The 25,846-nt window shown below is 49.6% G+C and overlaps 1 protein-coding gene and 1 non-coding gene across 6 annotated transcripts in view; one reads left to right on the top strand and one right to left on the bottom strand.

The window, feature by feature from the left end:
- Positions 1-25,846, bottom strand: part of VDAC1 (voltage dependent anion channel 1) — a 31,999-nt gene that overhangs the window by 2,026 nt on the left and 4,127 nt on the right. For 2 of the 5 annotated variants that reach the window (XM_005652949.4, XM_021080765.2), the window contains exons 2-7: positions 16,106-16,175; positions 15,535-15,584; positions 14,269-14,421; positions 14,128-14,180; positions 7,058-7,285; positions 2,376-2,526 (exon numbers count right to left, since the gene is read on the bottom strand). In XM_005652949.4, the coding sequence (XP_005653006.1) occupies positions 2,376-2,526; positions 7,058-7,285; positions 14,128-14,180; positions 14,269-14,421; positions 15,535-15,584; positions 16,106-16,172 (702 nt within the window). In that variant the 5' untranslated portion in view covers positions 16,173-16,175. 5 annotated transcript variants of the gene reach the window in all.
- Positions 12,510-12,616, top strand: LOC146405753 (U6 spliceosomal RNA). Its single transcript, XR_014839274.1, has one exon. It is a non-coding gene; the product is annotated as a U6 spliceosomal RNA (small nuclear RNA).

The following is a 25,846-nucleotide window of genomic DNA, read 5'->3' on the forward strand; positions in this document are numbered from 1 at the left end:
ACAGCTCCAATTCAACCCCTAGCCTGGGAACCTTCATATGCTGAAGCTACAGCCCTGAAAACATCAAAAGAAAAAAAAAAAAAAAAGTTATTTATTTCTGATTCCTTAAAGTATGTATGCCCAACTCCATTTATACTGAGTAGGTCTGTATTTAAGTTATAACAAGTATGGCACCTTCATTGATGACCAGAGAGATAAAAAACCTTTCTTGTATGGAAGATGTCTTCCAGATTCTATTTGTTGGAATAAGGAAAAACAGAGCAAGTATCAGACAGGGTTCTTTGGTTTGTTTTTTTTTTTTGTTTACTTTTGTTTTGTTTTTTGTTTTTTAGGGCTGCAGCCGCAGCATATGGTCATTCTTATGGGTCAAATCTTAGCTGCAGCTGTCAGCCTACACTACAGCCACAGAAACATAGGATCCGAGCCACATCTGCAACCTACACCACAGCTCACAGCAATGCCAGATCCTCTACCCACCAAGCATGGCCAGGTGGGGATCGAACCCTCTTCCTCATGGATACTAGCTGGCTTCTTAACCCGCTGAGCCACAACAAGAACTGCCATGAGGCATTTTTGGGTTTTTTTTTTTTTTCCCTTTCTTTTTAGGGCCACACCCCATGACACATGGAGGTTCCCCAGCTAGGGGTCAAATCAAGAGCTGTAGCTGCTGGCCAACACCACAGCCACAGCCACAGCAACTCGGGATCTGAACCACATCTGCGACCTACACCACAGCTCACGGCAACGCCAGATCCTTCACCCACTGAGCGAGGCCAGGGATCGAACCATGTCCTCCTGATACACCGTGTCACATCTGTTTCTGCTGAGCCATGATGGAGCTCCCATGAAGCATTTTTTAAAACAGCAGAACATTGTTCAAATTTTCTCTTCATGGAAAAGAGAAGCAAACGTCATCCCGACATGAAAATTTAGCAGACAAGCCTCAACCGGCCGTTTATACTGGAACAAAAGCATGACCTTGCCCATCGCTTAAACCTTAGCATTCCGTGACTGCTGATGAACAATTAAGTTCAATAAAGCAGATGAGTCAATACGAATTTTGCCGTCGCTCTTCTGCCTGAGGTGTAGGGAGATCTGGACCCCTTTAAGGAGAAATAAGGAGAGGCCAGGGGCAGAGCAAGCCCAGCCCATGAGAACTCAGAGTCCTGGCGAAAGCTGGGGCTGCCAGGGTGCCCGTGTTCAGCTGGGGCTGCCAGGGTGCCCGTGTTTCTGCTCGCGTGCTGTTTTCAGACCCAGCATCTCCCACAGGCGACAACGGGAAGGAAGGCCTCTCGGCAGCCAGTGCCCCATCTCGTGGTCCCTTTTGTCCATGCCACCCAAACAACAAGGCCACTTTTCCTCTGTTTTTACGTGCCTAACACAGTTCCTGTTTCAGGAGGCTGAAAATGCGCTGCCTGTAAAGATCACAAGCCGGCCCAGAAACCGGCCTGCAACACGAGATGTCCTCATTCCACCCCAAAAGGGGAGCAGCGGGCAATGCCCTGTGACAGCAGAGATGAGCTCGACAGGATTTTATGCAAAAACTATGCAGCAACCCAAGGGACCACGAGCGACACTCCTGGGGCTGATAAGATGCCAACTGCCCGATGCCGGGGCCTGATTTCTTAACATGCGGTGCAGGAGCTGAGTCAGAGAATGAAAACTGAGGGGAAAATGAACACATTTAAAACCTGTGGGTTCAAGGGAACCGCTTTACAGTCTGCAGCATGGACCAGGGACCAGTTAAAAGGAGGCTCTACAACAGGGGGACCTGCGTCCAAAAGATCCCAGCACTTTGCAACGGCCGGCCCTTGGGCAAGTCACTCCCAGCTCTAAGCTTTTGGTTCCTCATTTGTGAAAACATAAATGGAATAATTTAAAAAAAAAAAAAAAAAAGCTGGGGAGTTCCCATCGTGGCGCATCAGAAATGAATCGATGAGGAACCATGAGGTTGCGGGTTTGATCCCTGGCTTTGCTCAGTGGGTTAAGGATCCGGCATTGCCGTGAGCTGTGGTGTGGGTCACAGATGCGGCTTGGATCTGGCATGGCTGTGCTGTGGTATAGGCCGGCTGCTATAGCTCCGATTGGACCCCTAGCCTGGAAAACTCCATATGGCACGGGTGCAGCCCTAAAAAGACGGGGGGTGAGGGGGGAGAAAAGCACCTATCTCAAACGGGGTGTGTAAGAAATAAACATAGTAATCCATGTACAACGGGCTCCCACAGTTAAGTCCCATCAGTATTATCGTTTTACTGATTGAGACCTCTTTCACAGTGAGAAAATCTCTAGCCAAAGCACGGCACTCCATCAATCCAAAAGGATGCCCACTTAAGCGGCAGGTGGCCTCAGCAATACACGGTTTCGCAGGTACCCACCGAGAAGCAGGCGTCAGGGTCGATCTGGTACTTGGCTGCTATTCCAAAGCGTGTGTTGCTGTTTCCTGCTGTCCAGGCAAGATTAACAGCGGTCTCCAACTTCTTGTTCACCTTCTGATAAATGGAGCCACCAAACTCCGTCCCATCATTTCTGCAAACAAGCACAGCACAAATGCCAAGTCACGTGAGAAGGCGGGCCGGGCTGGGCTAGGTGGAGCTGCCCAGGTTCAACAGAGGACCGGGATGCTGTCAAGGGGCTGAACTGATCACAAAACAGACACCAAATTAGGGACAGGGACGGCACAGACAGCAGAGTCGGGACGCCTCAGAGGAAGGTAAAGGCTATCTCAGCCATTACTGGGAACACCCAGAGGCAGCTCAGTCAACCACTCAGGCTGCATGGAACTTGAAGTCTGCATGGAACTTGAAGTCTGCTTCCAAAATAGTCATTATTTTATTACTATTATTTATTTATTTATTTTAGGGCTGAACCCACGGCATTCAGAAGTTTCCAGGCTAAGGGTCAAATTGGAGTTGTAGCTGCTGGCCTACGCCACAGCCACAGCCATGCAAGATCTCAGCCACACCTGCAACCTACACCACAGCGCACGGCAACGCCAGATCCTGAACCCACGGAGTCAGGCCAGGGATTGAACCTGCATCCTCATGGATACTAGTCGGGTTTGTTACCACTGAGCCACGATGGGAACTCCCCCAAAATATTCTTTAAAATAAAAGTAGGGCACTAGGATTCTGGACTCTGAACGACTTCTTTCTTCTGCTACTAAGGTTATTATTTTTATTTTTATAAATGCTCTATCCAAAAAATGGTAAGCAAGAACACAGCCAGAGAGCGCAAGAAAGTTGGGGCCATTCATGCTCCTCAGACGGCAGCTTATAACCCTTAGCTGCATCCACCGGTGGTCAGCATGGAGCCAGCCCCTGGCAGAAGCAGCAATTACAGAAGACCTTAACCTACAAGTCAGGCTCGGCCACCTGTGCATGCTGCTGGCCCACGCTGCATCCTGGTGAGATAGGACCAAACTGCTACATCACAAAATGCTTCTACCTTAAAAAACGGAATGGGAGTTTCCATCGTGGCTCATCGGTTAACGAACCCAACTAGAATCCATGAAGATATGGGTTCAATCCCCGGCCTCACTCAGTGGGCTAAGGAACGTTGCCGTGAGCTGTGGTGTAGGTTGCAGACGCGGCTCAGATCTGGCGTTGCTGTGGCTGTGGCGTAGGCCAGCAGCTACAGCTCAGATTTGACCCCTAGCTTGGGAACCTCCATGTGCCACAGGTGCAGCCCTAAAAAAAAAAAAAAAAAAAAAAAAAAAAAAATCCTAGCCTATTGGAGTTCCTGTCATGGCTCAGTGGTTAACAAATCCGACTAGGAACCATGAAGTTGCGGGTTTGATCCAGGGCCTCGCTCAGTGGGTTAAGGATCCACATTGCCGTGAACTGTGGTTCACGCAGTCGAGGCTCGGATCCCGCATTGCTGTGGCCCTGGTGTAGGCCCGCAGCTACAGCTCCGATTCGACCCCCGGCCTGGGAACCTCCCTATGCTGCGGGTGCGGTCCTAAAAGGACCAAAAAAGAAAAAAAAGGAATGAAATCCAGCTGGCCAAACTCTTTCCTCGCTTCCAAATACACCACACTGACCTCAGGGAATACCTCCCTTCCCTCCCTGACACGCTTATTGTAAAAATACAGCGTCAAAGTTCTGCCTCATCACTGTGCTCGTCTTCCATGGAAACAGCACTGGAAACTGCTAAGGAAAAAAAAAAAAAACAAAAAAAAACACACTACTTTGGGATCCAACAAAAAGCTTAGAACTCACTAACCCAAGAACGAATTATTGCTGTTTCCTTGCAAACTCTACTCTTCGCTAATACACACTCCCTAACATAGATGCTCATTAAATACGATCTAAATTCTTTTTTTTTTTTTTTTTTGTCTTTTTGTCTTTTCTAGGGCCACTCCCGCGGCACATGGAGGTTCCCAGGCTAGGGGTCCAATCGCAGCTGTAGCCACCGGTCTACACCAGAGCCACAGCAACGTGGGATCCAAGCCGTGTCTGCGACCTACACCACAGCTCACGGCAACACCGGATTCTTCACCCACGGAGCGAGGCCAGGGATCGAACCCGCAACCTCATGGTTCCTAGTCGGATTCGTTAACCACTGAGCCACAACGGGAACTCCAATACGATCTAAATTCTTAAGGTGTGCCCTGAAATTCAGCTGGACAGACGTGTGCTTCCAGAAAGTACAGGGAGAGCCCAGACACCACCAGACTCACAGGGAATCCTGACTTCTTCACATACTCTGAGCATACTACAATACAGCAGCTTAGCGAAAACAACAGATTTTTTTTTTTCCTTTTTTGGCCGCCCCGTATCATATGGAGTTCCCGGGCCAAGGATCACAGCTGAGCCGCAGTTGCGACCTTCGCTGAAGCTGCGGCGATGCCAGATCCTTAACCCACTGTGCCAGGCCAGGGTCAAACCTACATCCCAGCACTCCAGAGATGCCCCACAGCGGGAACGCCTCCAAAATAACAGAGTTTCGAATGACTATGGTACAACAAATGGAGAAAGTTTCTTGGGCTTCAATGTGTTTAAACGTTAGATTTTTCAATACCTTCTAAAGCCAGCAGCATGGCCTTCCAGTACTAAACTGTCAAATCTATAAACAGAGGGAACTCATTCAAATTCATCTATATGTAGGACACAGAACATCTGTTACACATCTGGGCCTCTGTAAGACCAGGGCAACCCAGATTAGCCCTGTCAGCTGTTTCCATGCCAGTTCCAAAAATAAACCATGTCTATTTATTAAATCTCTTGAATCTCAGGTCAGGAAAACTGCGAACAGCCACTGTTTTTCCTAGCATTGGCGCCAGTTCCCAATTCCAAAAGAAGAAAGCACTTTCCCTGTCAGCCAAAAATCTCAATAAGAAACACTTCTGGGAGTTCCCTGGTGGCTGAATGGTTAAGGAGTCCACGTTGTCACTGCTGTCTCAGGCCACTGCTGTGACACAGGTTCAGTTCCTGGCCTAGGAACTTCCACATGCCATGGGCATGGCCATTAAAAAAAAAAAAAAAAAAAACCTTTCTATGCTTGAAATATTATTGCTGTGACTTTTTTGCATGTTAACTTTTTTGAATTTATCTGTCTTTTTAAAAATTTTTTTGGTATACATTTCTGTGAATTTTACCATATGCACATACGCATGTGACAAGAATAAGAAGAGTCTCACCCCCAAACTCCCCCGTGACAACCCTTTATAGTGACATCTTCCTTGTGCCCTCTCCCCACCACCAGGCTGTCCCTCTCCACAGTCTTCCTGTGACGTTTTCATTTTAAGACTCAAACTTTGGAGTTCCCGTCGTGGCACAGTGGTTAACTTATCTGACTAGAAACCATGAGGTTGCAGGTTCAATCCCTGGCCTTGCTCAGTGGGTTAAGGATCCAGCATTGCCATGAGCTGTGGTGTAGGTTGCAGACGAGGCTCGGATCTGGCATTGCTGTGGCTCTGGCACAGGCCGGCAGCTACAGCTCCGACTAGACCCCTGGCCTAGCAACCTCCATGTGCCGCAGGTGAAGCCCCAGAAAAGAAAAAAAAAAAAAAAAAAAACTTTAATTAATTATATTACATTAATTTATTATACTGCATTAATTATAAAAATTCCTCCACACATTTTATTAATGCAATGGTATTAGTTTAGACACAAATACCATTTACTTGTCTCTAAATTAAAAAACAACCAAAAAAAACACACTTCTTTAGCGACCTCTAGTGGACAGAAAGAAATCTGGTAAAGCTGCACCCGGCTTGCACTGCTGCGTTCCTCTTGTCTACAGGGATTTCCTGGGTGAAATTTTCGATTCCCTTAAACCTAAATCAGCACTCTGCCTCGACTCTCAAGTTGGATTACAAGGAGCTCTCTCTGACCTACGCTATAATCCTCTCTTGCCTTCACGATACCGGCCCGAGAATGAACTTTTAAATGCTCTGCCCTGCGGAGAGGACACGCGGAGTTCAACTGAGACGATCCGCTCCTGCTCCGCCTCCCAGGCCTACACACTGAGCACAGCGAGCTGGACCTCAGGCAGCCACACAAAGGGAGAGCGACTCCCCAGCCCGCTCATTCTCTTAACGAAAACCCAAAGGACCTCCGGGATCCATAAAGCTGCCGGGAAGGGACACTCCTGTGGGCCGACAGCACGCTCTCGCCATAACCGATCAGTCACTCTGTGTGCACCAGTGACACAGGTACGGAATGAAAAAAAAAACTGATGTCACTCCAGGAAATGGGTCGGTGGGAAATAAGAAAAATGCCAGCAGGCCATTCGGCCTTGTCTGAGTCCATCAAACTCACTTCACAGCGATTTCAAGTTGAGCCTAGGCGTTCCTGTCGTGGCTCAGTGGTTAATGAGTCCGACTAGGAACGATGAGGTTGCAGGTTCGATCCCTGGCCTTGCTCAGTGGGTGAAGGATCCGGTGTTGCCGTGAGCTGGGGTGTAGCCCGGCAGCTGTAGCTCCAATTTGACCCCTAGACTGGGAACCTTCACTTGCCGTGGGTGCAGCCCTAGAAAAGAACAAAACAAAACAAATGAGCCTAGAAAAGAAATCAAGAGAACAATCCCCCAAGTGTACACGTTCACACACACTTACACATTAGTGTGAAGCTGGAATTCATCGGTCTTGTAGCCGACTGCAAAGTTGCTCTGGGTCACTCGGGACTTGGCGGTCTCAAAATTCATCTGGTAGCCCGCCAGCCAGCCCTCATAACCCAGCACGAGAGCACCGCGGATGGACGGCCCAGCGATGTCGAAATCCACGTCGCAGCCCAGGTTGACGTGCTCCCGCTTATACCCGGTCTTGATTTTGGCATTTTTTTTCCTAGAAGAAAAGAAATGGTATTACCATCAGAAGCTGCGAGTTCTCTGATGGCCTGGTGGGTTGAGGTTCCTGCATTCTCACCGCTGTGGTTCTAGTTGCCGCTGTGTGGCGGAGGTTCGATCCCTGGCCCAGGAATTTCCACATACCGCCTGTGTGGCAAAGAAAAAAAGAGAGAGAGAACCCGAAATAAATGTTGCAACTCTCATTTTATAAGTAAATAAATAAGTAAATAAAATCAGAAGCCCGCTCATCTTGTGACAAGCATGACAAGAAATGCTCTTTTTGTTGTCGTTGTCTTTTTAGGGCCTTACGCACGGCATACGGAAGTTCCCAGGCTAGAGGTCTAACCGGAGCTGCAGCCTCTGGACTCCACCACAGCCACAGCGACGCCTGAACCGACCCTCATCTGCGACCTACACTGCCACTCGAAGCAATGCCAGATCCTTAACCCGCTGAGTGAGGCCACGGATCAAACCTGCATCCTCATGGATACGAGTCGGATTCTAAGACTGCTGAGGCACAAAAAAGAACTCCCAAGAAATGCAAACTTTTAAAAAGTAATCCCCGTGTGAACGGGGGGGGGGGGGGGGGTGGGGGGGTGGGGAGACAAAGTCAGGGCCCCAGAAGTCCCTTAAGCAGCTGCTCTGGCACAGTGGGCAGAACACAACCTCTCTTCAACCAGAAGGCAGAATAATGCAGAAAGGCCACCATAATGAAGCAAGAACACAAGCAGGAAAAGCCTGGAAAAGAAGCACGACGCAATTTTTACTACCTTCCCCCCATGCTTAATACGGTGGCTGACACAGGCACTCATTAGGTAGCGTGTCACCATGTAATGATGGAACAGATGCATCGTTGCTATTTTCCAAATCTGTGGAAAAGATACATCTGTCATGACGGCAGCTATCTACACAGCTTTTAAGGAGACGGTTGTCTTCTTATTTTGTGGCTCGCTTAGTAAATAAACACTAGATCCCTTCTAAGTACACACCACAGTTAGCTTTTAATTCACACTTCATACGATTTCAATGAGCATATGTTTCAGCGAACTGGGTAGCGGTGTGGAACCTGGGGCCAGGAAGCCCTTCTGGACCAGAGAAGACCCCAGGTCTGGTCTGCTGAGCCAGATTCGCAAGATGGCTCGAGCAGTGCCTCCCTTGCCTATTGCTCAAGACCTAGCGTTTCTCAGGAAGGGGAGGTGAGTCGTGTCACTGCAAATATATTATCATCATGCCTTTTACCAAACGTCAGCACTGGAGACACGATCACAGCCAACAAGTCAGAGACGACTCTCACCTGATTTGTTTCTGTCATTCAGATGCTAAACGGACCTCTCCCACACAGCAGGCTGCATGCTCAGCAGAGACCCCAGTAGAAACCAGATGGGCTTCAAGCCTGAAGAAGCGCACAGCCCTGCTCTCCCCAGCTTCCTTCACACTGAGATTAAAGCTTCATCCCCAGCAGCCAGACTGTGGGCCCTCCCAAAAGGAGCCAGGGCTCCTCTGAAAACTGGAGGTTACAGGTTGGGGCCGGAAAGGTGCAAGGTGAGCGTGAAGCACCCATCAAAGTTATTAAAGACCTTGCGGGTGGGAAGCAAGGACTTGAGAGCTGAGATGAAGAGGCTCCCAAGGGCTTCAAACATCAGACAATGTTGAGTGTCGCTAAGAATGATATCGGCAATGGATTGAAGCATCTCAAATATGTTTAAATCTAGGAAATTACAGGAGTTCCCGTCGTGGCTCAGTGGTTAATGAATCCGACTAGGAACCATGAGGTTGCAGGTTCGATCCCTGGCCTTGCTCAGTGGGTGAAGGATCTGGCGTGGCCGTGAGCTGGGGTGTAGGTTGCCCGTGTTGCTGTGGCTACAGCTCCAATTAGACCCCTAGCCTGGGAACCTCCATATGCCGCGGGAGCAGCCCAAGAAATGGCAAAAAGACAAAAAAAAAATCTATGAAGTTATGACACTCAAAATACACATACACTGATCATCTTCAGAGACTAGAGAACCACTTTGTTATTTTGAATACAGTAAATAAAAAAACAAATCAAATATTTATTTCACCACTGCTATACTAACTAGATCTCAAGAAACCAAAATGCTCATTAGAAGTTGCTCTTTACTGAAATAGTCCAGCTAAAAAAATGAAGGAGTTCCTGTCATGGCTCAGCAGTAACGACCCCAGCTAGGATCCATGAGGATGAGGGTTCAATCTTTATTTAGAAATAAAGCCAACAAGCTTCCCTAGTGACAATGACACTTGCAAGTTGCTTCTGTGCATTTTTGCAAGCTTTGAAGGAAAGGAGTGACAACCAAGCAAATTATCTCTCAATAAGAAAAACTTAAAATAAACCTATTCTGGTCTGCCTACTCTTTGGAAGAAGAAGCCCTGGCTTATGACCAAGTGTTCCACTGGCAGCAAGAAGGGTGGGGTGATTGATGAAAAGACAGCTGCTCAGAGGCTGACATTTAGAAAGTGGGGGAGACCAAGATTATGTAAGAATCAGTTTTCTCATAACCACTGGGTAAAAGGCTGCTGCTGACACACAGTGTGACACCTGGAACAGGGCCTCTGACCAGGGGTGTGCCCCAGCCACACCGGACAGTTACAAGCACCTCCACCCATGGCCTCACTGGATCCTGGCCAGGAGAGCCAGGGAATGGGCACTGCTAGGGCAGTGACTCAGGTTTCTCTCCAGGACTGTGCTCTAAGGCAGCGTTTCACGTCTTTCGAGCTTTTCCTCTTTCAGATATTACTGGAATTTGTTTAAAGCTATTTCAACAGTGGTGGTAACTTACTAGGAACCATGAGGTTGCGGGTTCGATCCCTCGGCCTCGCTCAGTGGGTTAAGGATCTGGCGTGGCCGTGAGCGATGGTATAGGTCGCAGGCGTGGCTCAGATCCCACGTTGCTGTGGTTCTGGCCCATCAGCCGACCTAGCTGGCCCAGGTCGGTGGCCACGGCTCTGATTAGACCCCTAGCCTGGGAACCTCCATATGCCGCGGGAGCGGCCCTAGAAAAAAAAGACAAAAAAAAAAGACAAAAAAAAAAAAAAAAAGCAGTGGTGGTAACTTGATAAGCTCCTGAGAGAGGCATGACTCCGCTCTGTGGTTCACAAGCTGGCTTCATCTGTGACAGGTACTCCGTGTGGGGCTGGTCCACGGATGAGGGCCGTCTGCGGCCACAACCAGATGTGGATGCTTAGCTCCCTATGGAAGCCAGGATACGCTCCCGGCTGGACCCCTCAGCCACTGCGCAAAGCCAGCTCTCATTTCCAATCTCCATCAAGTTATCAAAACTTCTCCTCCAGGAGCAGGGACTACACTGTATGCCCACAATCTTGGTTTCTAATCATCCGTCTTCAGTTAAAGGAACCAAGGCTCCCTGGAGAAACGGCTGAGAGCGGGGCTACGGAGGGCAAGGAGAAGATGACCTGGCACCCGTTCTGAGGAAGCGGTCCAGAAAATGACAGGGGCTTGTCAAAACTACACAGCATATCGGAGTTCCCATCGTGGTGCAGGGGAAATGAATCCGACGAGTAAGCAAGAGACTGTGGGTTTGATCCCTGGCCCTGCTCGGTGGGTTAAGGATCCGGCGTTGCCATGAGCTATAGTGTAGGTTGCAGACACAGCTCAGATCCAGCGTTGCTGTGGCTGCAGTGTAGGCTGGCAGCTGCAGCTCCGTTTCAACCCCTAGCCTGGGAACCTCCACATGCTGCAGGTGAGGCCCTAAAACAGCCCCCTCGCCAAAAAAAAAAGGATACAGGATATCAACTTGAAGCCCCTCCCAATGGCCACATCGAGGACAATACAGGTAACAAAATAAATGAGATTAACAGAATATAACCCACAGACTAAAACAACTGTCCATGAATCCATACGGATATAAACAAATAGATGATTAAATGAATAAAAGGTGGAGAAGAAAGAGCGCTTCCTTCCAGGAAATTCAGATTTAATAAATGTAGAAGGAATGGTGGGAACAGAAAATCATTATTTGTCAAACGTAACTGCTGCAGGCATAACTCACCAGTGGAAGCTAATAGTTGTGAGTCAAAGTATAAAAAAATAGAATATTTGCACAGTCTCGAATCATCTCCCAAGATACTTGTTACTTACAAAGAGAAAAATAGTAGCTTTTAGAGAAACTTGGCAAATGCCACTTTAATCAGTGATTAAAGTAATGTCACCAGTAATGAGGCACCTTGATATAGACCTCCTGCTATCACACACCAGGATGGACACAACACAATATCACGTCTGTGGTTGTCAAAAATGCATAACCAGGGAGTTCCCGGCAGGGCTCAGCGGAAACACACCTGACGAGTATCCATGAGGACGCAGGTTCCATCCCTGGCCTCGCTCAGTGGGTTGAGGATCCGGCATTACCGTGAGCTGTGGTGTAGGCTGCAGATGTGACTTGGATCTGGTGTTGCTGTGGCTGTGGCGCAGGCCAGCGGCTACAGGTCGAAGTTGAACCTGGGAACCTCCATATGCTGTGGGTGCGGCCCTAAGAAACCACAGCATCAGCAAAAAAAAAAATGCATAACCAGGAGGAAACATCAGAAAAATCCAAACGGAAGTATGCTACAAAATAACAGGCAATCTTCTTTAAAAGTGTCACGGTCCCGGAGTTCCCATCATGGCTCAGTGGTTAACGAATCCGACTAGGAACCATGAGGTTGCGGGTTCAATCCCTGGCCTTGCTCAGTGGGTTAAGGATCCAGCGTTGCCGTGAGCTGTGGTGTAGGTCGCAGACAATGGCTCAGATCGGACGTTGCTGTGGCTCTGGAGTAGGCTGGTGGCTACAGCTCCAATTTGACCCCTAGCCTGGGAACCTCCATATGCTGTGGGAGCGGCCCAAAAAAATAGCAAAAAGACAAAAAAAAAAAAAAAAGACAAAAAAGAAAGAAAGAAAATTAAGTGTAATATAGTATCCTGAACCGGATCATGGACCAGAAATAAGACATCAGTAGGGCAACAGATTAGTTAATGATATACTATCGACATACATTTCCTGGTTCTGCTAATTGTATTATAGTTCTTGAGTGTCTCTCTGGATAACCTGTGCTGTTGTGGGAGGAGACCTAGAGGGAGGTGGACAAGCAAGAAGGCGACAGTCCCGCGAGAGAAACTACAGCAGAGGTGAGAACAAGAGTAAATTCAGCTCCTGGCCAGTGGTCTTCAGACCATCCACGACCAACTTCGAAAGAGAGCATAACGGCCAGTGCTCGCTTCGGCAGCTCATATATGAAACTTAGAACGATGCAGAGAAGATGAGCGTGGCCCCTGCGCAAGGATGACACGCAAATTTGTGACTCGGTCCATATTTTTTTTCCTGTGTCAAGTCTTTGTGCAATCAGAGCTGAAGAGTAAACTATTCGTGTACTATCTAGTTATTTTGAAAGATTTATATAATGAATTCTGGATATATGACCAATACAAGTGATGCGAGTTGAAAAATAAATAAATAAAAATTTGAAAATAAAGTAAAATAAAGAGAGCATAACCTCCAGAGTCAGGAACCTTGTGTACCCAGTCCCCGTGGTCAGCCTGCACCGAGGGTCTGAGCTCGGAAGGGCCTCCCTCTAATAAACAGGTGTCGGAAGAGGGACAAGAGGAGGAGAGAGGAAAATACGGGATGGCAAAAAATTAAAATTCAAAATGCCATTCAAAGACAGCCGAGAAGGTAAACTTTCTGTACATTTTACCACGATTTTTAAAAACGAAAAAACTGAGAAATGAAATTCCATACATGCCCTGAGCCTGTTATCCGCGTGCAAAACAACCTTTCCAGGATGAGGAGACCCACGGCTCTGCGTGGAAAAAAACAAGAGTGTGTTCTAGAAGAGAACAACTCCCTCTAGCCACTTTGAAAAGTACCAGGAACAGAAGCAGACCAGCAGGCCCCCTTGCTCCCCCCCCTTTTTTTTTTTTTTTTTTTTTTGGCTTTTTAGGGCTGCACCCACGGCCTATGGGAGGTTCCCAGGCTAGGAGTCCAATCGGAGCTACAGCTGCCAGCCTACACCACAGCCCCAGCAATGTGGGATCTGAGCCATGTCTGCAACCTACACTGTTGCTCATGGCAACACTGGATCCTTCACCCACTGAGCAAGGCCAAGGATCGAACCTGCATCCTCGTGGATGCTAGTCAGATTCGTTAACCACTGAGCCACAACGGGAACTCCCCAACTTTCCTCCTGATAACCAACAAGTCTGATCTGTGTGTGGCCCCAGGGCCTGGAGCAAAAAAAGGCAGCCTCTGGAGCCACCTTGTAGTTAAGACCACATGCTCTCAGTGTCCCTAAGTAAGAAGGTGGGGAAAGGGCCATCAAGCCTAAGAAAGGGGGCTGGCCACAGGGACCCATTAGCCCCTGCTTCCCAACGCCACCCCCTGGCCTTGGCTACTCACATTACCAGCAGCCTCAGTCCCAGGGAATGCAACATTCCTGGACCAGAAATCCTGCAGCCTCCAAGCTGAGGCCAGCAGAACAATCACAGCACAGAATCTCACTATAAAACACAGCTAGGAATTCCCATCGTGGCGCAGTGGTTAACGAATCCGACTAGGAACCATGAGGTGAACTCAGTGGCTTAAGGATCCGGTGATGCCATGAGCTGTGGTCTAGGTCGCAGACATGGCTCGGATCCCACGTGGCTGTGGCCCTGGCGCAGGCCGGTGGCTACAGCTCCGATTCGACCCCTAGCCTGGGAACCTCTATATGCCACGGGTGCGGCCCTAGAAATGGCAAAAAATAAATGAATAAATAAACAAATAAAATAAAATAAAACAAAAAAAAGACACGGCTAGCTGTCCTTAGGGAGATGGTGGATGAGATTCTTACCCAGTGTTTGGTGAGAAGGATGAATCAAAGGTCAGCTTCAGTCCACGGGCAAGCTGAACAGAGAAGAAATTCGCCAGCAGGGTTAGTCACGAGACGGGCCGGCAGCCGCCCCTCAGTCACACCGCATCTTTGGCGAGTTACCTGATCTTCCACGGTAATCTCCGTGCCCAGGGTGTTGTCGGTGTTCCACTTCTCTGTAAACGTCAGACCATATTCGGTCCATCTGTACTTGGTTTCCAGACTGCCCGTCACTTTGGTGGTCTCCGTGTTGGCTGAACCTGAGCTTGTAAATTCCTTTAAAAAAAAGAAAGAGGGTCACGGCCTGCATGCCAACGCTTCATTCTGCATCACGCCCCCCCTAAATGTTGGGAGCCCCGCAGCAAGTCCACGCCACCCCTACGTGGCCTCTGTTCTCCTTTAAGCAAGAGGTGACACCTTGCATGCGTGCAGGAAAAGCCTCACTCGATAATTCAATGAGATATTTCAAGTACAGATGGAGGCGGCTAATGAAAGGAATCTTACAGGGAATTCTTTTACTGGCCGTGCCCGAGGCATGCGAAAGTTCCCAGGCCAGGGATTGAACCGGTGCCACAGCAGTGACCCGGAGCTGCTGCAGTGACGATGCCACGTCCTTAACCTACTGCGCCACAAGGGAACTCCACTACAGAGAATTCTTTATCAGGACATGGCTTCCTTCCTCCCCTGTTAACGCTTCAGTCTGGACAGGAAGGCAATCCTTCCATCCCGCCTCCAGCCTAGAGAGAAAAAGCTTTTGAGCTAAAGCTGACGTGGCAGGAATTCAACCCGAAGTATCCTTCTTCGAACAATTACCACATGTACAATCTAAAAGAGACTAAGGTTTTTGTTTTAGGCATTCCCTTTGCGGCTCAGCAGTAATGAATCCGACTAGGAACCATAAGGTTGCAGGTTTGATCCCTGGCCTGGCTCAGTAGGTTAAGGATCCGGCGTTGCCGTGAGCTGTGGTGCAGGTTGCAGATGCCGCTCGGATCTGGCGTTGCTGTGGCTGTGGTGTAGGCCAGCAGCTACAACTCCGATTGGACCCCTAGCCTGGGAACTTCCATATGCCGTGGGTGTGGCCCTAAAAAAAAGCAAAAAAAGATTTTAAGTAATCACATGGTATGGAACAGAGGCTGATTCTGAAATAAGACGCATAAGGAAAAATAAAACTGAAGCCTGCCCCATATTCCTACTAGAATCCAGCTGAAGAATTGGGGACCTGGTCACATGGTTCCCCTGGACCACAAATCCTACAAAGGATGCAATGCAACGGACAGCTACAAGCTGCCACAATCAGAAGAGTCCCTTTGTTGGTCACCCCGAAGGAAGCTATTTTTTATATACTGATCTGCATAAATACCCATGCTCCGCGTGGGCCAGACAACTTACCAGTCCATTCTCAGATTTTGTTTTCAAATCAAGTTTTATTAGGCCAAATCCTAAAGAGAGGAGATGGTAGCTATTAGCAGGTTAAATAACTCACTCGAAAACAGCATCCCCGCCTCCCTCGGTCTGCTTTAACACGCTCTGAGTGTGAGGGCACCAGTCACCACTGCTGCGTGTGTTGGGGGGGGCTAGTTGCCATGGAACCGTGGCCGACAGAACAGGCCCAGGCCCCACCTGCACGCGGAGTCTGAGAAGAAGGTGCATGACCGCGTGGGCACATCTCTAAGGACAAGCTAAATTTAGAAGCTGCAATCCACTGCAGCGGCAGCCACAGACCTGCTCCCTGCCTGCGAGAGGAAACAAGAACGCCCGCTTGTTGGCAGCAATGTGCAAGCCCACCTGCACTGGGTGCACAACCACAACTGCTCGGCCAGCCGTAGAAGGCTTATCTTTTTTTCCCTGACATGAAAGGTCTGAGAGCGAGCTGACCCCAGTCTCTCAAACTCTGATGGGCAAAATCCCAAACATGCCACCCCCGCCTCCGAGCTGGAAGGCCACTCCGTGCGACACTCACCATAGCCCTTGGTGAAGACATCCCTGGCAGACTTGCCAAGATCGGCATACGTAGGAGGCACAGCCATCTTCTGCTGCCAGAAAAAAACCACCAAAATAAACACATTGGTAATTTCGGCTATGAGTTTCCACCAATAAAAATCATCAGCACTGAGTTCCCCCAGTGGCAGGCGGAGAGGCCTGTGCTGTCTGCTGCTTCTTTTTGTGACCAGAGCTTAAAATGCCCAATAAGTTTTACTGAGAGCAAACCAGCCTGACTTTTGGGGTTTGGTTTTTTTTTTTTTTTCCTAGTTTTTTTGTTTGTTTGCTTTGCTTTTTAGGGCCACACTGGCAGCATATGGAGGTTCCCAGGCTAGGGGTCTAATCGGAGCTGTAGCCCCCAGCCTACACCAGAGCCACAGCAATGCCAGATCTGAGCCACATCTGTGACCTACACCACAGCTCACGGCAACGCCGGATCCTTAACCCACTGAGCGAGGCCAGGGATCGAACCTGCATCCTCCTGGATGCTAGTCAGTTTCGTGAACCGCTGAGCCACAGCGGGAACGCCCAGCCTGACTTTGGACCTCTTCTCCTAGGCATCCCTGGGACTGAGCACAGGCCCAGAAGACGGGAGGAGTCAGGCAACATCAGCTAAATGAATTCACTGTCAAAGATGCATTCCCAGAAGGCAGCTACTTCACTCGACGGCAGGACTCTTGCCAATATAACGTATCTTCTTACAAAATATCGACTGCCAGGACATTAATACACCAAATAGAAATCAGAGCTTTTCAGAACAACTGATTTTCCCTAAGATTCGAATTTCATTCATTCAACAAATATTTATGGAGTCCCTACTGCGAGTCAGAATGGACCCAAATTACCCCCAAACTTGCATTTTACAGGAACCAACAGGGATATCATATTCTGCACTGAGAAAACAAACAAAAAAAAACTGGAGTTCCTGTCCCAGCTTAGCAGTAACAAACCTGACCAGGATCCATGAGGACATGGGTTTGATCCCTGGCCTTGCTCAGTGGGTTAAGGATCTGGCGTTGCCGTGAGCCATGGTGTGGGTCGCAGATACTGCTCGGATCCCACATTGCTGTGGCTGTGATGTAGGCCAGCAGCTGCAGCTCCAATTGGACCCCTAGCCTGGGCACTTCCATATGCCGTGGGTGTGGCCTTAAAAAGCAAAAAAAGCAAAAAAAAAGAAAAAAAACAACAATAAAACCTAAGTAGGCAACTCTTCATAGGGAAGGAAATACAACCACATCCCCCTCAAATTTAATTCAAACAAAAATTTATTGAATTCCACGATGACTTTATTTTTAAAACCAATTATCAAAGTACTACTTGGGATTATTGTATATCATTAAGCCAGTCAACAAGCATTTATTAAACACCTCAGTGTTCAAGAAAGATAAGAACTTCACTATTTTTTCGTTTTTTTGTTTTGTCTTTTCTGGGGCTGCACCCGCGGCATATAGAGGTTCCCAGGCAAGGGGTCTAATCCAAGCTGTAGCCGCCAGCCACAGCCACAGCCACGCCAGATCCTTAACCCACCGAGCAAGGCCAGGGATCAAACCCGCAACCTCATGGTTCCTAGTCGGATCCATTAACCACTGAGCCATGACAGGAACTCCAAGAAAGGCAAGGAACTTCAAATAGTCCTTGCCCTATCTGAGGACCACACTGGGCTGCTGGGAGGCTCTGTGATGACACATTATGTACAGAATGAAAACCCTACTCCAGACAGTTCACACTGTGTTCCATCCAGAAGAAGAGACCATGAGAAAGCTCCAACTTCTGTATCTTCTCCATCCTCAAAATCGTGGGTCTCAATCAGCCAGAAATTCACTTAACCCGGGGCTGGTCTGCTCCTTTTTAACACAGTGTATCTAAGTTACCAAACTGAATCTGCGTACACCCCATCTAAAGTCACATCCTTACCGACTCACACAAACACCCACAGAGCATGTTCCTGGTTGAGGGGGGACCCCCCCTGAAAAACGGTCCAAGGGATCCCAGGGGAACAACAGCACAACTGGAAGGTGCCTTCCTGAGCAAAGCCTTCACTTCAGACACGGCAGGGAACCCACAGAACCAATGAGTATCATGTTAAAAAAATAAATAAAATTGCAGTTCTCGTCGTGGCGCAGTGGTTAATGAATCTGACTAGGAATCATGAGGTTGCAGGTTTGACCCCTGGCCTTGCTCAGTGGGTTAAGGATCCGGCGTTGCCGTGAGCTGTGGTGTAGGTTGCAGATGCCGCTCGGATCCCCAGTTGCTGTGGCTGTGGTGTAGGTCGGCGGCTACAGCTCTGATTCGACCCCTAACCTGGGAACCTCCACATGCCGCAGGTGTGGCCCTAGAAAGACAAAAAGACAAAAAAAAAAAAAAAAAAAAAAAAAAAAAAGAAGAAAGAAAAGAAATAAAATAAAAAGTAAACTTCAATAATTTTAAATGACAAAAATACGGTCCAAGACCTCTTTTACTTTTTTTCAGAGGTTTTGCCAATTGTGTCTCGGCTCCCTCTCGTGTCAGAGCGGAGAGGAACAGCCCAGGAAGCTGTTGACGCTCCCCTAGTTTTGTCGCTGTTGTTATTTTTACACATGATCAGGCTGGAACCATGGGCACATCAGTCCCTATTAGCATCAGGGCACAGAGAAGAGGGGCAGAGACCCGCTTTAGGCTGCTCTCACTGGCTCTTTCAAGTCTGCGGACCCCCTTCTCCCAACTTGTTCCCCTTCCACCACCCCCAGGGACACAGCAGGAGACCATCCGCCAGGTCCCCCAGAGACACCTTCTGCCTTAGGCATGTGGCCCAGCCAGAGATGCGCCTGCCCCACCACCACCACCCCCAGGAGAAGCAATGAAACAACCCTGGATCGAAAAGTGAGGTCGGAGAGCCCGAGGAAATGTGCAGAACATCTCAGCAAAGGGCCCAGAACATTCTCCACCCCCGTGAGCGCTCAAAGGTATTGGTTTGTGCCCCCTACCCAAATGGGCCACAAACTCAGCCCAGCCAGGTGAGGCCTAATGGCACTATTTCCGGGTCAGCTAAGACCTCCTGTACCTCAGGGGTCAGGGCCTTCCCAAGTACCCTCCCCTGGCTCTAGGACCCACCCCAGCAGGCACAGGCAGCTGTCACATCTGGAGTGGTCCATCCCTCAGGAAAAAAGCAGAACACTCATCATTTAATGCTCCCCAAACGCCCTCTCTTATCCCTAATCCCCCAAACTGGAAAGCAAAGCCACCTGTCAAAAAACACTCCAGCCACAGCAAGCATCGCCCTAAAGGGGCCACTAAGGAGATTACCACCCAAAGACAGGAGAGGTGGGACAGCAGAGGGAGCTCACATAAAGCCAGGCTCCCCTTGCAGCCCCAGCACAGCACCTGGCAAGGAAGATGCACAGGAACCAATGCCACTCCTGGACCAACAGGGGCAAGGGGCTGACTCCCCTCCACCAAAGGCCCCCAAAGGCCCTGTGGCTACAGCTTCCCCTTCTGCTTTCCGTGGGGACTTCCTCTTTCCCCACCTCCTGTCTCCGGCGGCACTGATGCGACAGGACTGAAACAGCCTGCCTGTCTGAGAAGCTCAGCTTTCTTACAAGTGCAAACAGCACCCAACACAGTTTTCAGGACCCCCCTTCAAAAACAATTTTATCGTCACAATAGTGATTGCCATCCCTGCTTTTTCAGGTCAGGACTAGAGGGGAGAGAATTCAGTATCCTACGTAATAGCCTGCCTGAACTGCCTGGGAGGCTGAACCCTTGTCTTGGCCCTGCCCTCCACCTGGATCAGCTCCAAACCACTCCCTGTCTGTCTCTGCAGCATCCCCCCCCCGACCATGCGACTATGCGTCTTCAGAAAAGGGAACTCACATACACGGCAGGTGGGAAGGCAAACTGGGGCAGCCACTGTGCAAGAGAGAATGGAGATTCCTCCCCAAAATTAAGACTCAAACGACCATATAATAATCTAGCCATTCCACTTCACGGTCTTTATCCAAAGAATGTGCAAATACTAATTTGCAAAGATAAGTGCATGCCCATGCTCGCTGCAGCATTACTGACAATAGTCGAGACATGGAAATCAACCAATGAATGCATAACAAAGATATGGTGCATGTACGTATTCATGTGTGTGTGCATACGACACAACCATAAAAAAAAAAAAGATGAAATGTAGTCATATGACAACATGGATGGACCATGAGGGTATTATGCTAAATGAAATAAAGCAGACGGAGAAGACAATACCCTAAGATTTTGCTCATAGGTGGAATATTAAAAAAACAAAATAAATGAACAAACCAAAACAAACCCATAGATACAGAGAATACAGCAGTGGTTACCACAGGGAAAAGAAGAGGGGGGAGACTGGGAAAGGGATCAAGTACGTGGTGACGGATGGAAACTCAGATTCTGGGTGGTGGACACATGTAGAAACACAAGGCTGTACACATGAAACACAGAATTTTTTTTTTTTTTTTTTTTTTTTTGGTCTTTTCTAGGCCCACACCTGTGGCATATGGGGAGGTTCCCAGGCTAGGGGTCGAATCGGAGCTGTAGCCATCGGCCTACACCAGAGCCACAGCAACGCCAGATCCGAGCCACGTCTGCAACCTACACCACAGCGCACGGCAACGCCAGATCCTTAACCCACTGAGCAAGGCCAGGGATCGAACCTGCAACTTCATGGTTCCTAGTCAGATTTGTTAACCACTGAGCCACAACTGGAACTCTGAAACATAGAATGTTATAAACAAGTGTTACCTCAATAAAAAATTAAAGGGACGGGGGTGGGCTAGGCAGCACAGCCCCTGGAGGCTGAGCACAAAGCACGCCCTGTGTAGATGGAAATCAGAAGGCTGCCTGGGGAAGCCAGGACCCCAGACCTCTACCCAGGTGAGGGCTCCAAGGCAGAGCCTGGGAACAAGGTTCCCAAGGACACATGGGGCATGAGGAATGGGCAGGGCCGGGCAGAGCAGACCTGCCGAGAGTCACCGATGACTTCGAGCTGGGCTTGTAAGTCACACCAGAAGACAGGAATTGCTGCTTGCCCTCCACGGCCTGTCAGCCTCCCTACCCAGCCATTCCTTGGCTGACCTTGAACAGATTATGCAAGCTCCACTCCAGCGGAGGAATGAAAATCCAGCCCCTACTGGAGGCTCGGAGGGGAGAGAGAGCCGACGGCCCAGCAGCCCAGCCTTGCATAACCTCCACCTTGGGGGACACAACCTCCCTGACTCATCAGCTGCATGGCAGCGACAGCGGCTCTGCTCCCAGGGCCCCTCCACGCCTACAAACACACTTACTCCCGAATCATACCCTGAACCCTAAGCAGCCCAGAGCTTGCAAACATTTACCCAAAATACGGGAGGGACTGCACGTATGAAGATGCCAAGGCCTGGCACACAGTAGGCATCCGATATAAATGCCTGTTTAATGAGTAACTGGGCACTGAGCATTAAGGCATTTTTACAGCAGGAAAAAAAAAGGAAACTTAGTATCTGACAATAGGGAGTTAAGTAAACAATGTGACCAGTGGGCAGGAGCGCCCTCTACAGGAACACTGCTGAAGCACCAGGGACAGTGCACAAAGAGCGTGTGCCACCCCTACAGTGGGAGCTGAACGTTAGCGGAAGAGACAAGTGCCTTCAGAAGCAAGACCTGTCACTTTTTTATTTTTTTAATTTTTTTTTTGTCTTTTTGTCATTATAGGGCCACACCCATGGCAATAGGGAGGTTCCCAGGCTAGGGGTCCAATCGGAGCTGTAGCTACTGGCCTACACCACAGCCACAGCAACACCAGATCCCAGCGGCATCTGCAACCTACACCACAGCTCACAGCAACGCCAGATCCTTAACCCACTGAGCGAGGCCAGGGATCGGACCTGCAACCTCATGGTCTCTAGTCGGGTTTGTTTCTGATGCGCCACAACAGGGACTCCGAGAGCTGTCACTTCTGACCTCAGAACCAAGCATGGGTTTTATTCAAAGGGCCTCTGGGAGCCACAGGAGAGAGACTGACACCTCTGTGTCTGGGAAGCTCACTCGTCCCACAGTCACAAAAATGTCAATGACATTATCTACTGATAGTGTGGAAAATGACCACGCTCATTCACATCAAGTAGGAGTATCACCTGCAGTGTCACCCCTGAGAAGCCCCTTCTCGGGCAGTGCCTAAGAGGACATGCAGAATTCTAGTGGCAGTTCTACTGCTAGGAACCCACCTACAGTGGTAGCCAAGGCACCCAGAGATGTGTATACAAGGATGCTCACTGCAGGGTTATCTGTAACACAAAACTCATAAACAACCTCAATGCCCATCAACAAGAAAACAAATGAATAAAAATGAGGGTTTTTTTTTTTTTTTTGGCCTTCTGTCTTTTTAGGGCCACACCCTCGGCATATGGAGGTTCCCAGGCTAAGGGTCAAAGCAGAGCTGTAGCTGCCAGCCTACACCACAGCCACAGCAATGTGGGATCCGAGCCTTGTCAGCAATCTACACCTCAGCTCATGGCAACCCACCGAGCGAGGCCAGGGATGGAAGCCCCATCCACATGGATACTAGTCGGGTTCGTTAACCACTGAGCCACAACGGAAACGCCAAAATTAAGGTTCTTGCAAAGGAGTCGCATGTGGCAATCAAAAAGAATGGGGGGCATTTCTACTCGGGAGCACAGAAAGCTATCTACGATATCATTCAATGAGAAAAGCAAGCCTCAGAAAATGAATAATTCCAGGTAACTGGAGGAAAACCTTTTTACACACTCCTCTTTATATGCTCCTTATTTGTGAATGGATAGAAAAGTATATGCAAGGGAAGGAGACAAGCTAATCTGCAAACTGTGGCTGCCCTAGAGTTGCTTCTAGAAAGAGTGAAATTAAAATAGGATTTTCATCTTTTATTCCACTTAATCACTGAAGTTGTTTGTGTATTTGATTCTTTTTTTTTGGGGGGGGGGCTGCACCCAAGGCACATGAAAGTTCCCCAGCCAGGGGTCAACCAGCACCACAGCAGTGACCCAAGCCACAGCAGTGACAACACCAGATCCTTAACCCACTGAGCCACCAGGAAACTCTGATCATTTATTTTTTGTCTTTTTTTTTTTTAAGGGCCACACTCACAGCATGTGGAGGTTCCCAGACGAGGGGTCGAATTGGAGCTATAACTGCCAGCCTATGCCACAGGCATAGCAATGCCAAATCCAAGCCGCATCTGTGACCTACACCACAGCTCACGGCAACACCGGATCCTTAACCCACTGCATAAGGACAGAGATTGAACCTGCATCCTCATGGATACTAGTTGGGATCATTAACCACTGAGCCACTATGGGAACTCCTTTTTTTTTTTTTAAGGACAGAAAATTAAAAACTTAACCAATGTGTCCAAAATTGAGCCATGTTGCATTTACCATGATACAAGTCATAGGCTACACAGCGGCAGCAGCAGAGGTGTCAGAGGAAAAGCCCCCTGGAAGGTGTCTATACTGGTTCCAAGGACAGATTCAAACCACACTGAGGTGGTTAATAGATAAGACTGGAGGGGGAGGGGGCGAGCGGCACATTCAACCCCCCAGGGGACCACTGGTGGCTCTGGCCACCCTGCCCAGAAGGGTGCATCTTCAGGGTGCACAAGAATCGCCAGAGGCACTTACTCACAAGCCTCCCTCCCCCCGCTCAGCCTTTCCCTGCCTCACACACAAGCAGGGCAGCCCTGACACCCACCAGAATCCCTGCTTTGAACTACGCTCTTTGCTCTGCAGCAGCCCCCTCGGAAGGACCCAGGCAGGGAAGCCTGGGCGCCCCAGGGAACCAACCACCACGGCCAGGGCTGACAGAGAACAGGGCTGACCGGCTCCCGGGCCCAGGCAGGAACAACTGAGAGGAAATGTCTTCGGAACACAGGTTCAAGGGCAAGGGGATAAAAGGGCTGGGACCTAGACAGCAAGAGCCACGCTGGTTAGGCATCTCTCCACCCATCTGAGTAAGCGGGGCACATGGAAGGGGTTATGAACCCAGCAGAGGATCTAGCCCCTGCCAGCCTTGGGCAGGTGTGTGACTCGGAACAAGCCACTTATCATCTGTACTCCCAGGGTCTCAATTTGCCCATCTCTATAATGGGACTGACAATACTGCCTTTCCATTGCCACAGTTGCAAGGACTGAGTAAGGCAAACAGAGCATGCAGAAAGCCTGGCACCGGGTGAGTTCGCCAAAAATGGCAGCATAAGCACAACCCATTCCTCTAGACAGCCTTTCTTTGCCCCTGCAGATCCACGTTCCTCCTCCATCCGGCCTATGCCCCCAAGAGCTCATCATTACGGACCGTCACCAATGGACTCTGGGTTGTGGCTCAGCGGAAAACGCATCTGACTAGCATCCATGAGGACACAGGTTCAATCCCTGGCCTCGCTCAACGGGTTAAGGATTTGATGTTGCCATGAGCTGTGAGGTAGGTCGTAGATGCAGCTCGGATCTGGCGTTGCTGTGGCTATAGCCAGTGGCTACAGCTCCAATGTGCCCCCTAGCCTGGGAACCTCCATATACTGAGGGTTCGGCCCTAAAAAGACAAAAAAAATCAATGGGCTATGGGTTGGTTCAGCCAAAAGGAGGCAGCAGCAGAAGATGGGAGAGTAAAGGTGGGGTATTCACGCCCCAGGCTCCCTTCCTGCTGGGCCTCAGGGGCAGAGACAACTTTCCCCTACCCCAGGCCACAGTTCCCACCAAAGGACACCTTCCTGGTGCCCAAGGACCCCCTCGTCAGGTCCCCCATAGTGTGCCCACACTTTTGCAAATGATCCCTTCATCCTGCTCTTGAATTACCCCATGTGCGTGTACAGCTGATTCCCGCAAGGACGCAGGACACGGGCCCACACAGCAATCAGGTCCATCGCCAGCACCATCCTGGCTTGCCCTCAGGAAGGGAGAAGCGGAGGAAAGCCTTTGGCTCTGTCTGCTATTTCTTTTCTTTCTTTTTTTTTTTTTTTTCTTTTGTCTTTTTGCCATTTCTTGGGCTGCTCCTGTCGAATATGGAGGTTCCCAGGCTAGGGGTCCAATTGGAGCTGTAGCCGCCAGCCTACGCCAGAGCCACAGCAACTTTGCAGGATCCGAGCCACGTCTGTGATCTACACCACAGCTCACGGCAACACCGGGTCCTTCAGCCACTGAGCGAGGCCAGGGATGGAACCCGCAACCTCATGGTTCCTAGTCGGATTCGTTAACCACTGCGCCACGACGGGAACTCCTCTGTCTGCTCTTTCTACCACCACACCAGGCAGTCTGTGAGGGCAGAACTGGGCCATCCTCTCAGAGGCACATCACACCAGCGGAGGATTAGAGAGCAAGCAACTCCTCCCGAACTGTGAGGACCAGGAAAAGCAATTTCCCCAGCAGGAGGCCAGAGCTGCTCTGAAAACCAACATGTGAGGCCAAGAGCATCAGGAGCCTCCCTGCCTACCCCCACTCCACACCTCTCCCCCTCGCCTCCCAAGAGGCAGCCCAGGAAAAGAGCCCCCGGCTGGGGTCTCCAGGATGCTGGCAAAGCCAATGCTCTGGCTCTGGTATTGGTGCTCCTGGTGCAGCTGTGCCCCCTCCCCCCTTCCAGAAGCGACTCACACAGGGCAGCCAGGCTTTCCAGGCGTTGCTTCTATTTTAAAACTCAGGCACAGCTTTTCGCAAGCCTCAAGAGAATGTTGCTGTCTGAGGGGTACCCTGCCCGCCCACCCACCCACCCAGCAGAGGAG

This window comes from Sus scrofa, chromosome 2 (genome assembly GCF_054392235.1).
Source record: "Sus scrofa isolate SSC_HxYL_T2T_F1_AM1 chromosome 2, Sscrofa_HxYL_maternal_Yorkshire_Landrace_v2.0, whole genome shotgun sequence".
NCBI lineage: Eukaryota > Metazoa > Chordata > Mammalia > Artiodactyla > Suidae > Sus > Sus scrofa.